This window comes from Elgaria multicarinata, chromosome 4 (genome assembly GCF_023053635.1).
Source record: "Elgaria multicarinata webbii isolate HBS135686 ecotype San Diego chromosome 4, rElgMul1.1.pri, whole genome shotgun sequence".
Lineage (NCBI taxonomy): Eukaryota > Metazoa > Chordata > Lepidosauria > Squamata > Anguidae > Elgaria > Elgaria multicarinata.
In genome coordinates, this window is record NC_086174.1 from 30280191 (window position 1) to 30295920 (window position 15730).

The 15730-nt window shown below is 39.9% G+C and overlaps 1 protein-coding gene across 3 annotated transcripts in view; it reads left to right on the forward strand.

Moving 5' to 3' along the window:
• The first annotated feature begins 581 nt into the window (after positions 1-581).
• The window catches only part of HHAT (hedgehog acyltransferase), a 200717-nt gene continuing 185568 nt past the window's right edge, over positions 582-15730 (forward strand). For all 3 annotated transcript variants that reach the window (XM_063125562.1, XM_063125563.1, XM_063125564.1), the window contains exons 1-3: positions 582-735; positions 8214-8281; positions 13087-13200. In XM_063125562.1, the coding sequence (XP_062981632.1) occupies positions 627-735; positions 8214-8281; positions 13087-13200 (291 nt within the window). In that variant the 5' untranslated portion in view covers positions 582-626. The remainder of the gene's footprint in view (positions 736-8213; positions 8282-13086; positions 13201-15730) is intronic.

Below are 15730 nucleotides of genomic sequence, written 5' to 3' on the forward strand. Positions count from 1 at the left end.
TGTGATTTAAACTGAATACTTCCCCTCTGTTCAATTCCATTTAGTACCATGGAGACATAACTGAATTTCCAACGGATGCCGCAGGAGACGTCCTGGTTGTTCACAACATTGTTTAAAAGACTGCAAACTTTTGTGAGTGCTCCATCACGAGCGTCAATACATTGCTCATTTAGAGGAGCCCACCCACACTGCCTTGAGTTTCCTTAGGAAAAAAGTGAGATATCAAGGAAATTATCCTTTTTGTGCCAGGCAGTGTTAAGGCCCAACTTGTTTCTTTTTCATACATTTTTACATTTGCCCCAGTAAGCTTTATATGAATAAATAAATATCCAGCTGCTGATTCTGGTGGGGGAAATCATGGATGCAGCACTTATTCCAGCTAGGGTTGTACGCACAGAACTGTGTGCCTGCCTGCCTATGGCCCCTAGCAAGATTGGGGCATTTTTGTGTAATAATACCCTCCCCATTGTTCATGGCAGAGAGCCATGATGGAAATGTTATAGTCTCAGCTTTGTTATCTTGTCCTGTATTGGAGTGCGGATCTGGCTAAAATTTCACATTATCCTGTTGTTTGCAGGTGTTACTTACTGGGATGTCATCCTCCTAGGTGGCGGCAAGCCTGAAAAATGTCATTACAATTAGGGTCGTTGCCAAGATGGGAACTGTATCTTTATATGTTCCTTTCTTTTGGCTTTCATTTCTATTCCTTCTACGAAGTCTTCCAAACCTCTCGAGGTAAGTCTCCGTTGCAGGTTCATTCTCTTTAGTTATTGATTATCTTTGCTTTTGTAGTTCGCGGCGTATTGACTTGAATCATCGTAGGACTTAATGGGGTACTTTCGAACAGTCCCCAGCAGGGAATCTCATAGAAGCTGCAGTTCTTGTAGGAGCCAAGAGCTGCAGTTGCAAAAAAGGTGTGTGGAAGGTACAAGCTGCACATTCCCTTTTATTGAAGGTGTAATTCAAAGCTTGTACTTTAGCCAGTAAAAAAATGACTAGAATCAGTAAATATTTACTTTTTCTTATGAAGCAGCTAAGCAAATCTGAAGGTCAGTTTATTAATACGTTTTCAAGGGAATGGTGAAGAAAATGGGTTTTTCCTTAAAACCCAGTCGAATATTTTTCTTGTGTAATGGAGAGCTCTGAATGCTCATGCAGGGGTCCTGTGGTTGCATCAACTATGGTGACCATATGGAAAGGAGGATAGGGCTGTATCTTTAACAGTTGCATAGAAAACGGAATTTCTGCAGGTGTTACTTGTATACATGCAGCACCTGCTGAAATTCCCTCTTCATCACAACTGTTAAAGCTGCAGGAGCCCTGTCCTTTTTTGTATCTGGTCAAGAGGGCAGGGCTCCTGCAGCTTTAACAGTTGTGATGAAGAGGGAATTTCACCAGGTGCTGCCTGCATACAAATGACACCTGCTGAAATTCCCTTTTCTCTACAGCTGTTAAAGATATAGAATCTCTGTCCTCCTTTTCATATGGTTAGCCTAGTGTCATCTCTCTTTTGGTCCTGTGACTTGAATTTGGAACTGCTAAAGAAGGCTGGAAAGCAGGGCTGCAACATTTAGTGGGTTAGCAGCACAATCCTACATATGTCTACTTAGAAATAAATTCTGTTGAGTTCAGTGGGACTTGATCTCGGGTAAGTGGTTATAGGATTGCAGCCTAAGGCAAGAAGTTAATCAGTTAAAGCTTTATACTGCTACATGAAGCATATTTACTCAGAATTAGGTCCCATTGAACTTGATTGGACTACTTAGTAACTGTGCATAGAAACACAGTCCTCGTTGGCCGATCAGTAGGGAGTTATTGTAATTGGTGGTGTTGCACTTTAAAGCTACGCTTGTTTTATTGAGGTTCTGCTGTGTTCCTTTAGTAGGAAATGGATGATGGCATTTCCTTTTAACAAGATAGTCTAAACGAGTGGTCTTCAAATGGTCGAGACTGGAGACTCACCTTGGACTCCCACTTTCACAGTTGCCCAATGTGGTGGCAACAGCTTTGCCATGACCCATCTGTCTGACAGATCATGACCCGCTTTTGGGTTGTGATCCATCAGTTGAAGACCACTGGTCTAAACTATCACTCCTTTCCTTCTCTCACCCTCAGAAAGGAACCTAGGTGGATCTTTTCACAATATGCATAATTCTTAAATTTAATTGGTTCCAGACAGATGATTGATGAACAAAAAAAAATCCTTAATAGTGGGCAGTCTCAGTAAGTGTGTGAGAGCACACACAGGATTGAACCCAGTAGAGGGACCTCAAGGTGGCTGCCTGCCCTATTCTTTATTGTGGCTGTACATAAATCACAGATGCCTGAGAATTTTGAATGTCAGTCATTAACTTTTAAGTAGTTGGAGTCCCAGCCAAAGCCTTCTAGTGCTGGTGTAACATCTGTGCCTGCATCAGATTGAACAATGGTTGCATAATCCTGGTAAATAACAGAAAGTTGAAAGATGCTACATGCAGTCGGTCCAAGCCAGTTCATCAAACTGAATCAGAGAAATGTATAACAGTTCTACATAAGCCATGCCTTAAATGAACATATTTATTCAGTACTTTACTATTTTTGTGCACTTACTGGGTTCACACTGCTCAGATCCTTTCCTTAACCACTCACTGACATGGTTTGCACAATAAAACAACTCATGGGTTGTTATCTGTGGGTTGTTTGGTACTGCATGGGAATGAGTCAGTGTGCTGGCTCCCAACTGTTTGCCCACTTCTGGTGTGCTGAACAACCCAGGGAAGCCCAATTTGGTGGCATGTGTACCTGGAATACTGGTTGTTGAGGGAGAAACAATCCAGAATTAGAACCCATGGTTTATTCTTGGGTTATATAACTCAATTGCTTTTTCAACTTTTTTTGCTACTGTAAGAAACAGGATGTTGGATTAGGTAGGCCTTTGGTCTGACCCAGTAGGGCTCTTCTTATGTTTCGTAGAGCTTTGAAAAAGACAAGAAGATTATTTAGATTTATTTATTTAATTAATACATAACAACAATAATATTTCTTCCAACATTTAGATCCCATCTTTCTATGTGTAAATGCTAAATTTAAAGGTAGAATAAGAAAATAAACTAAAATACAATCCTAAAATCACAGAAAAAACAACCAGCAGCAATAATACTCATCATCTTAGGGTTGTAGCTAAAAAAGAAAAAAAAAGACAGCTGAAATAAAGGAGTATACACTTTAAAGTAGGTGAAGACGGTTCCAGGCTAACCTTTCTGGGGAGACCATTCCCTAATCTAAATGCTACAATGGAAAAAGGCCTCTCTCTCTTCTCAACCAGCCACACTCTCTTGGTGAAGGCATAGTGAGAAGTAAGTGGTACATAAAAAAAAAAGTATCCAAGCAGTAGTATTGTTTTAGATTTAATGTGTAATTAACAAGTGCTTTCTGTTTCTTGTGTGTGTCAAGGGCAAACCAGGTTTTTCCTGATTCTCATACTGTTAGAATATGTATCTCCATATAGTTGGTGCAGTGGTCAAGTAATGCCTTCATAGCACTCTATACTAGAGGTGTAGGCCTCAACTCCTCCCTCTCAAGTGACTGCATCACTTAAGAACTGCAAGAAAGATGTTCACCTGGCTCAGCTAAGGATTCAGCATCCGTGGAGGAGGATGCCTTGTCGTGTTCTTCCTCACTATTAAACATGTTTTGCTAGAGTGTCCATGATTCTGAAGTTTGTGACAGGCCCTTCTGCAAACCTAATGTTCTATTTTGAGCATTGGATTTGTATCCTTAATTTTGGGTGAAGATGTTGATCTACAAGCCTTATTCAAGTTCCAAAGCTCTATTGAATGGTGGTTCAGTTTTTAAGGATGGAATCCTATGCCAATGCTCGTAAGTCTCCAAACTCAGAGGCTTACGGGCATCCAATGAGGAGTGGGAGAAGTGGTGAAGGCGACCTTTGCCTCTGTTCTTCTGTTGAGCTGCAATTTGGCTTTACGGGCTTTTTTGCTTGTCTAGCTGGGGCGCATCAAAGCCAGAGGGAAGGAGGCTTTGGGATATGTTGTATCCTGTCTTCCTTAGTTCCTGTCCCCTTTACCCCCTCTCTGAGGTTGACTTTCCGACCTTGGAGAGGCAGCCAACGCAGTTCTCCCCACTCCAGTTACGAGGGGATGGGAAATGGGGATTCCTGGTTGGAAGCAGGAATCCAAAAATCCTACACTCCCCCCCCCCCCCCCGGACACTCTGTTTAGGGACCATACAATTGCTTCCTAAAAGTCTTTTGGGAACAAGTCGTCACTATGCCATAAACTTCAATATAACTATCTACCTCAGTCTATCGATCCTCTTTACATGGTGTACGAGCCTACACACGCACCCTTTCCATCTACACAAATACAAAAATGTGAGATGCGAGATCCTTCCGTTCGTATGTACAATTTCCTTATCTTATTTTGAGCTTTTTTTCCAGCTCGTATTTGATGGCTGAAATGAAATGTGCATGGGGCGATCTTAGCTATATACTAAGAAAAATAATGTTACCTTCATTTGTTGTTAAATGTTATTACTTGGAGTCATAATCAGTCCAATTGTTAGTGTCTTGTCTGAGTAAATGGCTATGTTTCATTTTTTCCACAAGGGGGAGATAGCAAAACAGTCTTTAAAAATCTTGGAAATATAACCAATATTGAGCATGTAATGTTAGGGGATTAAACCAATACAACGTATGAATATTTCACTCCCCATCCCCTGCAATTGTTAGTGTCATATTCTCCCTTTATATACATAAAATGAAAACAAAATAAGATTTGATTAAGGAGAGTACTTGTACTGAAAGCCTTCATTGTTATATTCAAATACATAAAACTGAAATCTAAACAATTAGATTAGAAAAACAATATCTAATGAAAGGTTTAACTAAAGATGTACAGAGACTTTTAAACATTATTTTGTTAAATTTAACAGCTAGAGACTTCCTTTCTGAGCAATAACTAAACTTTGATTTGTTTACAAACTGTATTTTACTGGCACATGATTGTACCTTGCCCTGCACCTGTGTTTATAAAAGTATAGTATTTTTGTGTGTGTTCGTATTTCATTTTGCTCCAATTATGTTTGTTTAATTATACTTGACTATTTTTAATACTGAAAATAAAACTTCATAGTACATTGTTATAAAATATAGCCTAATTCTTTTTTATTAAAGCTTTATGGGCATAAACTCCCAACTGAATTATAGTGAAAATCATTGTTTTTTGTGGAATCTGCATGACAAGAGATTTCCAATGAAGTATGTTTCATGGGAATCGATCAATGGGAAGAAATCACAAACTAACCCCCAACTTATATATATCAGATCAGATCATGTGCAGCTTAATTTTGTGGAGTGGACTGAATTCAAGATTAAGAGTTTTAAATTAATTCTTGTGGCTTCATCCCATCTGAAACTTACCATGAATCCTCACTTAGGTATAAATATTTCAAATAAGTAAAAAAATATGGGTGCAGTGGATGAGTATTCAGTAGAAATTGTCCTGTAAGGTGTTTTTGTATTATTATTATTATTATTATTATTATTATTATTATTATATTTCATTTCTATACCATCCAATAGCTGAAGCTCTCTGGATGATTTACAACAAATAAGACAGGATGGAGCAAAGTTAGTATGGACTATGGACATTTGTAGGTTATTTTGCCTGAAAGGCAGAATGTAGCAGAATAGGAAATTCTGGTATCTACCTTAAACCTAATCAGGACTTCAGAGAAGAATAGTTAATTTGCCTGATATACCACAGCTCTGGACTGGAATACTTGAGGTATGAATTACTCACAGAGGAGGCCTTCTTCGAGGTGCCTCTTCTGAGGGAGGTTTGGAAGATGGCAGTGAGGGCCTCCCCAGTGAAGTCTGCCTGGTCCTAAGATTGTCATCCTTTTGACACCAGGTTATGGCTTTCCTTTATTTCCAGGCGTTTGACAACATATGATAAGAACTTAACCAGTCCTAGGTTAAGTTTTTATTGCTCATTGTTTTATATTGTATATTATGTTTTATATTGGATTTTGAGCTTTTAATCTTTTGTAAACTGCCCAAAGAGCTTTGGCTATTGGGTAGTATAGAAATAATAATAATAATAATAATAATAATAATAATAATAATAATAATAATAATATATCCCTAAACTGAGCCTAACCCAGGAAACTCATTGTAAGCCTGATGTCTCATGCACACGCCTGCAAATATTCAAGATAATTGAAATTGCCCATTGTATAACCATAGCTTTCTATAATGGCACTTTCTATAATGAAGGAGCAGGTTCGTAGCTTGGGGGTTCTCCTAGAACCACCTCTGTCCCTTGAGGCTCAGATGGCTTCGGTGGCATGGAGTGCCTTCTGCCAACTTCGGTTGGTGGCCCAGCTACGCCCCTATCTGGACACGGATAACCTAGCTTCAGTCGTCCATGCTCTGGTAATCTCCAAATTAGATTACTGCAATGCTCTGTACGTGGGGCTGCCCTTGAAGACGGGTTGGAAGCTGCAACTTGTGCAAAATGCAGCAGCCAGATTGATAACCGGAACCAGAAGGTTTGAACATATAAGACCGATTCTGGCCCACTTGCATTGGTTGCCTATACGTTTTCTAGTCCAATCCAGTGCTGGTTTTAACCTTTAAAGCCTTACACGGCTTGGGACCACCATACCTGATGGAACGCCTCTCCCGATATGAACCTACCCATACACTGTGCTCAACATCTAAGGTCCTCCTCTAAGCGCCTACTCCGAGGGAAGCTCGGAGAATGGCAACAAAGGAGAGGGCCTTCTCAGTGGTGCCCCCCCCAGTTATGATGGAATGATCTCCCCGTCAAGGCTCGCCTGGCGCCAACATTGTTATCTTTTTGGCACCAGGTGAAGACTTTTCTCTTCTTTAGGCATTTAAAGTTTTTAACTGACCCGAGAATAGTTGTTTTAAATGGATATTGTTGTTTTTTATACTTTTGGTGGTTTTAAATTTTGTATATCTGTTTTTAATGTTCATTGTTTTTAACTTTTGTTAACCGCCCAGAGAGCTTCGGCTATGGGGCGGTATATAAATGTAGTAAATAAATAATAAATATAATTCTATATAATCATAGAATAATTATATTCTGTAATATTTCCCTCCCCCTTCAGCATGATGTAGCATATACAGTTGGTGGAACATATTCAAGGTGGCAGTTCAAGCTGTGCTGAGGTGTTTTCAAAGTGTCACCTTCCCCTTAATTTGTACATTTCCCAGCAATGTAGAATCTCCGTTTTTGATTCTACAATTCAAAAGTATCTACTGAATAAAATGGTTTAGTTACATCTTTAGTTAGTTTCTGCAAGAGTAGTGGTACTAGATCAAGAGGGTCTGCTAGATGACCAGATTAAAAAAGGAAAAATTATCAGAGAAGATGACATTTCCTTCCAAGATTTATCTTTAGTGTCACGAAGGGAGAGGAAAAACTCATTCTCCTGAGAGATGAATTTTTCCAGGTAGATATTAAGAATCTCCTCAGAAACCCAAAGGTGATAAATCAAGGGTTTCGCTCCTCACTCCAATAGCCTTTCCTCCCTCATCTAAGCACAGTTAACTGTTTGAACCTTTGAGGCAATCTCTCTTCAGTGTGATTCAAAAATGGAATTTGATAGGCTTTTGTTAGGGATTAATTGTTGGCAAGGGTGCATTTCATATCCTATGGATTATACATGTGATATTTTTGCAAAGCATTTATTTTAGTCCTTTCTCTAGATGTCCTCTTTGGCATTTAGTGGTCAGTAGCTGTTCATGAGCAATATAAGTGTACTTATGTGTTTACTAGGGTTGATCAATTAAGCAATTGTTAGTTAATCTGCCTTTTAACTAATTAATAAACTGATTGATTAAATTCAGTTTAATGGGTACTACAAAAATGACTAAAATCTGGTAGGGTTGTGGGGTGTAGGTAAAATTGGACTGAAAACCTAATCTGATAACTGGCTATTCATAACATAAAAATATATTCTGTAATAATCCATTTTCAGATTAAATCAAAGCATGTTTACTTAGATATAAGTCCCACCGAAGTTAGTAGGATTTCATTGCTATAAATTCTGATTAATTTGCAGTTTTTCTGAGTATCTCTCTAAGAGAAACTGATGGAGAATGTTGGTTTATTTAAAAGAAACAACTGAGTTCTATGAGGTCCAAATACTACTTTCTTATAATAATAATTTATTATTTCTGGCAGAATATGAAGAGGAACTTGATAGAGAATTCGAACTGGAAACTGATATGCTGTTTGGGGGACTTAAAAAGGTAAGGTTAATGATTATTACTGTGATACTAGAACATAAAAAGAGCCATGCTGGCTCAGATCAAGGATCCATCTAGTCTAACACACTGTTCACACAGTGACCAACCAGCTGTCGACCAGAAAATCGTAAGCAGGACATGGTGCAACAGCACCCTCCCACCCATATTTCCCAGCAACTGGTGTATATAGGCTTACTGCCTCTGATACTGGAGGTTGCACTAAGATATCAGGTCAAATAGCCATTGGTTGCCTTCTCCTCCAGGAATTTATCCAACCCCCTTTTAAAGCCATCCAAACTGGTGGCCATCACCACATCTTGTGGTCGTGAATTCCATAGTTTAACTATGCACTGTGTGAAGAGGTACTTTCTTTTATCTGTCCTGAATCTCCCAGTCAGCTTCATGGGATGACCCTGGGTTTTAGTGTTGTGGAGAGGGAGAAAAGAGTCTCTGTTCATGTTCTCCACCCCATGCATAATTTGTACACCTCTATCAGTTCTCCCCTTTTTTCCAAGCTGAACAATCCCAGCTGTTGTAACCTTCCCTCATAGGGGAGATGCTCCAGTCCTTGATTCTTTTAGTTGCCCTTTTATGTACTATTTCTAGTTTTAGCCTGAAAATACATGGGAATTTGATTTGAATTCAGAGAACTGTAATAATTGGCTTTGATGATTGGTTTATTAAATTGTGTTCTGGCTGAAGACTGGACATTTTGGCACAAATTGTGACCAAGCCTTAGTCCAACCTGTGCCAAATGGGTTGTCAGGTTGTCTTGATTGGACTTGCTAATTAATATAGCTGATGGGGCTTGGCAGAGAAATATAACTAGCAATGTTAAATTTTGCAGATCTGATTTGTGCAGCTGTGTGGAACTGAGTGTACAAACAAATGCACATTTGCTTGCACATGCTTCTTTCAGGAATCATTGTCATAACCACTCACTACTACTGTCTTAAAATGAGCTAGAATTACTAGAAAAACACATCTGTTCTTCTATGTTTCACAAACACTGAAAACTCAATAGTTAAAAAGAAACCTTATCCAATATGTTGCCCTCTACCTGAGTGCATTTCTGTGTTTTACCCATTGGTATTTCTTTCCGCAAACAACAATTTTAAATGTGCTACAGGAATTGTCCTAATTTGTGTTTTTACAGATCAGGGATCCTTAGATCTGTGTTCTTTCTGGTGATATTTTCTTTGGAAGGCTGATTGTGCTAAATTGTGTTTTTACAAATTAGGGTTCCTTAGATCTGTGTTCTTTCTGGTGACATTTTCTGTAGAAGACTGATCATGGGCAGAAGAGTAGCCCTTACGCTTTAATATAAATATAACTGAGGAATGTAAATAGGAAAGTGTGACTGGTCTGGACTCCCTGAGGTGTAGTTCTGATGTGCATGTTTAGTTCAAAAATATCAGCTGCCTCACACATTCTGGGGAAGAAGTGATAAATGCAAAATCCAAGGTTTTCTAACTGTATCTCTAAGTAGGTAGTCATACATTCATACTAGTGCTGTGTCAAATTTTTCAATCTATTTATTTTTGACCATTCTTTGGGAGGGAGGATTGAAAAGAAATCACATCTGAAAATTGAGGGAAGAGGTGAACATTTCAGAGAAATTATTTAAGCTGAGTGAGGAGAAGGTTGTTTCCTTTTAACAACAAAAACACCTCACTCAGCTTTCATGCACTCAGTACTGGAAGGCCCCAAGGGAGGAGCCCTGCTTAAGTCCTCCAGGGGGCTTTTTAGAAAGCATAAGCAGCCAGGGACGCTGCAAAGCTCAGGAGAACAGTACTTAAAGTTGAAAAAGAAAGGGCACCTGCACACATACCTCAGTCACCTCCTTACAGGTGAGGTACATCCTTATGCACTGCACACTCTTAAATTCTCACTATTTCTGTGAAGGAAGGAGAAGCAGAAAAACCACTGCCTCTTTTGCAGGGAAGTGAAAAATGCTGTGAAAGGCCGGGAGAGGATTCGGCACGGCACTAATTCATGCCACGTATGAAATGTCAATTTAAATTGGTGACACTGATAAAACCGAAGAGATATTAAAATAGCACCGAGTTCCCAGTCCACATCAGGATTAGGTCCATCCTCTCTAGTGTGGGGGACTGGGTTTCAGAACCTGAATCGGACTCAGAAGCTGAAGGGGAAGAAACAGGCATAAGAACTTAAGAAGAGCCATGCTGGATCAGACCAGAGGTCCATCTAGTCTGCCACTCTGTTCACACAGTGGTCAACCAGTTATTGACCAGGTAATATGGTGCAACAGCATGCTCCTATCCATGTTCCTTTACAATTTCCTCCCCCACTTCCTGACTAGATTTGTGTACATCTGCTTCTTCCCCTTCAGACTCGGAGTCCAACTCAGGTTCTGAAACCCAGTCCCGCACCTTAGGGAGAATGGGTCTGATCCTGACAGTCCATAGGAACATTATCCATGCCACTAAATGTCATCCTAGAACAGGGGTGGGTAACACATGCTTGGCAGGCTGTATGTAGCCTCCCTGGGCCTTTTTTGCAGCCTCTGTGCTGAATTTCAGAGGCGCGTTGGCAAAAAAAGGAGCTTTTTTGTTTAAAAACAAGTTGTGTAGGGAGCAAGATCCCTTGAAAACACAGTGCATGTTCCCATTGCATCTTTTTTTTAAAAGGGAAATTGCATTTTTTGGGGGGGCTGCTGCAATTTGGCTGCAGAATTAGTGGTTTTGGTCATTCAAGCTGTAGGGATGGGTGTGGCTCTGAAAATTGGCTCCAGACCTGCTGAAGTTGCCCATCACTCTCCTAGAAGATGGATGTGGTGATAGCTTAAAGGGGTATGTTGGACCCAAACAATTGAGAGTTTCACAGAATAGGAGTAGCATTTGGAATGGTAATATGAAGAAAATAGGGTAATAGTCCAGACTCATCCCCCCACAAAGAGCGCCTGTGTCCTTACCTTACAAACAGTGGAGCCATCTCTCAGTACGTACAATTCATATCTCTCCTTCAAGTAAGCTCTCTTCCATCTTGATATGTAAGACAGGGTTGAGAAAGAGATATGATAGCTAACCAAGTGGAGAGTTGAAGTTGTTCTTTGCCAAATATGTTTGAGAATCTTTGGGTGAAAAAGAAACCCCAGGGTTTTGGTATTGTGAAAAGGTGGTGGGGCTCCTTTTGCACAGCTATGCTGACAGTCTGCCTTAATTAGAGATGCCACCAATATTGTGGCTAGGCAACCCAGATACAGTAAATACTTAAAGCAAATACAAAGCAAACTTAGGTGGGTTTTTTCCAGCTAAAACATCTACAGAATTTTGAGAGGAGATAAAGAGAATTAGGCTGAAATCTTAAGAAGACTTACTTGGGAATGCCATGAATTCTGTGGAGCTTATTTCTAAGTAAACAAGCGTAGGATTGAGTTGTTAATGGGCTCCATGCTTGTCATGATTGTCCCCTGATTTTGCCTCAGGTGAAATTTGAAGCACATTTTGAGATTCTTTCTCAGATAAAACATCTGAAGAATTCTGAGGGAAGTGACAAGATGTTTGATAAGACTAGCAACATTTCTTAGGGAGTTTGGCACATACCTATTTTTAATATATACCTTCCATTGACTGTGCTCTTCCCAGAGCTCTGCAGGAATAGCAATGTGGGGTGAGACCATGGCCTGAAGATGTCTTTTGAAGTCTATCTAGAAGCATGTAGCCAAGATATGTGTTGTAAAGAGAAATCCATCTATTCCGGATTGCTGTTACTCATGAAAATGGGATGAGCTGTGACAGTCTGGGAAACTCAGACCTGTGTCATTTGGATATGTTACGTATCTACAAAGGAGAGGGCCTTTTCTGTGGTGGCACCATGATTTGGAACACACTCCCCAAAGAAGCATGTCTGGTGCTGACATTACAATCCTACATTTTAAAGGACTGCTTTTTTATTGTCATATAACAGGAGTGGAAATGATAAAGATGTATTGTTGCACTAAATACTTTGTAGTAATTTAATATCCTTAAAGGTAATGTTAATCACAGTGCAGGCGGCCCAATTTTTGAACTTGGCCATCTCTATCAGATCACATATGATGGGCTATTCACCCTAAAATGGTATTTTACAGACCTTGTCTTATTCCTAAGTTGTGTGTATGTTTTCTCCTATAGTTGTGTCTAAATTATATTTTAATGGACTGTTGACTGCAAATAAAGAATCATATTACGTTAAAGGTAACGCAAAAGGAAATAATTCCTTCGGCTCATATTTAAAATCTATGCAACACATCTCAAAGAGTGAATGCATGTATACAAAGACAGTGTTGGCCGTCTGCTTTCTGTTCTAATTTGGAAATTCCTTTTGCTCAGCAAAGGATGCCTTGTTCTTGGCAGGCTTCCTGGGAAGATCTTCTGAAAGTGAATGCTGCCATTCAGATGGCAGCATTGAGAACTTAAGAACATTATCAGGGGGGAAAGATAGCAATAACTTACTTCATTTGCTACATTTATCTACTGCCTTTCTGACAAAGGCGTTTACAGTTTTAAATAATGATTTACGGTCTAATGGACCACAGTATAAAATAGAAGAAAGGGTAAGTGAGCAAGGACAAAATAAGTAAATATTGGTATCAAATCGCTAGAAATTCAGGTCACATGGCTAGAAATTCAGATGCCTTGCTGTCAGTCTGGTTGAGTTTGGTAGTTGTATTCCATAATAAACATGTATATTATAGCCATTCTGTCTTCCTGACCACACAGGAAGTATTACACTGGTATTATATTTTCAGTTTTCTCAGTAAGCTTCAAAGGAGTTTCATGGTGGATTCAATTTATTTCTAGGATCCAATGGATTTTGAATGGAGTTTTTGGATGGAATGGGGCAAAGGATATATATTGTGGCTTCTTTTGGGTCACTTACTGGTATCACAGATGTCCGGCCTTTACATGAAGAAGGTATGCAATTTTGACCTCATTTGTCCTGTCCCATGCCCCAGTAAAAATGGTCATCTGTAAGAGCTACAAGGACCCTTGTTTATAGTGAAAAATGTTTAAATATGTCTTGTTTCTTTGTTACATTTGTGCCCTCCTTTCCCTCAAGTAGCTCAAACTGACATTTGAACCTGGTAACAACCCTGTAAAGTGGGATTCAGCTGAGAGAAGCCCCCTTGACGTGTTACTCATCTGAAAGGGCTCCTCGCGATTCAAGGGTAGCAGGGCTGTGTTGCTGGCCCCGCACTAACATGGCGCCCGCTCACCTGGCTCCACCCCCTGACCTGCATGTGTTGACAGAGGTCTGAAGACAGGGAGCCACTCCCCGTGATCAAGACCCCTGTGCAATCTGGGCTCTTGGTCCTATGGCGGAACCGCCTGTTCCCCGCTGCAGACCTACGCTCAATGCACAGAGGTCAGGGATGGGACTAGCAGCACAGCCCTGCTACCCTTTAATCACACGGAGCCCCTTCATGACGATAGCATGTGAAGGAGGTTAGAACTGTTTGCCCAGGCTCGCCTGGCACTTGCGTTGTACCCTTTCTGGCCCCAGATGAGGACTTTTTAAAGTTTTTCCAGGTGTTTTAGTTGTTTAGTTTGGAAATATACCCTACTAAAAACGGGTATGCCCCTGTGAGATGGTTAAAGTGGACACAGTAGGCCATGTTCTGCTGTATTGCTTCTTTTACCAAGATTTGCGCCAAACATTTATAAACCCTATCTTGCAACGAACTCCCGATAGATCAAATGAATACTACCTAAAACATCTTCTATCGGATCAGAATCCTCAGGGTACACTAAAAGTGGCCAGTTTTTGTGCGGCTGCCATAAGCCAACAGAAATTGATGATGAAGAGTTTTATTGCATTTTAGATTCAGGCTGAGACTGCTGTGTTTTTATGTATGTATTTTATGTATGTATTTTATTGTTTGCATCTTGTCGGGGTTTTCTAATATTATTGCTGATGATGTTTTTTGCTGTGCTGGTCCATGACCAAAATAAACTGAAGTTTTTATTTATTTATTTATTTTATTTATTTATTACATTTTTATACTGCCCAATAGCCGAAGCTCTCTGGGCGGTTCACAGCTCTCTGGGCGGTTTTGAAGTTTGAGTTCTGTTTTTTTTTTTAAATCTCTGCATTGCTGCTAGGTGTTTTTGTTATTTGTATTTTTATATTGTACTTTTAAGTTTTTACATTTTATATTGTATTTTTATGACACATTTTGTGTTGGTAATTGATATGAACCAGCCAGACAGCTTGGGCTTTGGAGCAGTATAGAAATGCAATAAAATAAATAAATACTAAGGCATGGGTGGGCAACTGCAGGAGGTCTGAAAGCCATTTTCACCCCCCTCACATGCAGACTGCACTCTGTGGAGTGCCCAAAACGTCATTTTAAAAACAAAACAAAATGGCAGTGTTAGCACTAAGGAGTGCAAAAAGGGTCAAATGCAGCTTGTTTTGAAGCTAAATGTTACTGGTTTTGGTACTCTGTAGCAGCTGCAGTGTGCTAGAAGAGTCACATTTATTATATTATATTATATTATATTATATTATATTATATTATATTATATATTATTGCATTTATATCCCGCCTTTTTTCCTCCAAGGAACCCAAGGCGGCATACATAATCCTCCTCCTTTCCACTTTATCCTCACAACAACCACCCTCTGAGGTGGGTTGGGCTGAGAGTCTGTGACTGGCCCAAAGTCACCCAGTGGGTTTCCATGGCTGAGAGGGGACTAGAACCCAAATCTCCCGACTCCCAGTCTGACACTCTAGGCACTACAACACACTGGCATTTAGCTTCAAAACAAGCAACATTTGACATGATTAGCAGTCTGTAGCTCTAAAGTGGCCATTAAAAAAACTATTTTCATTTTTTGCCATGGCAAATTCGGGATGGAGTGGGTGTGGGGTGTGGGGGAAGAGCGGGGAAGGGCAGTAAGTGGCATGTGAGCCACATGTTGCCTGATTTGTGCTTTAAGGACATAACAATATGGTGAAAATGTGGTTGCCACAAAAGCAGCAGGTCCTAATTTTCTCCTCTGCTTTCCCCAATAACTGCATATAAAAGAAAACATGATATGACACCATCACATTGATGGCTTCTCCACTCCTGCTTACAGCATCCAGGGAAGTGAAGCGCAGGGATGGGGAAGAGGTACAGTGATGTAATGGTACATGTTTTGTTTTGTTAGATGCCAGAGGGGAGAGACTATGGGGAGATATGGATCTCTGGCTTTCAGCAGCAGCCAGATGCTCCCATGTCATATACTCTAGCTATGTGGAGATTTGAACCTGAGCACCACTGTGCCATGCTGGCTCCAAGATGAGATGCGTGAATTCTTTGCATGTTATTGTGGAAGCATTAAAAGGGAAACTGTAGGGAACTAGTGTTTCCTCTTTTTTTTTTTTTTTACTTCTGATACTGTTCAAAAAGAATTTTTCAAGAAAATGTTAAGTTTGTAAAGGGATTTGTAGCTTAG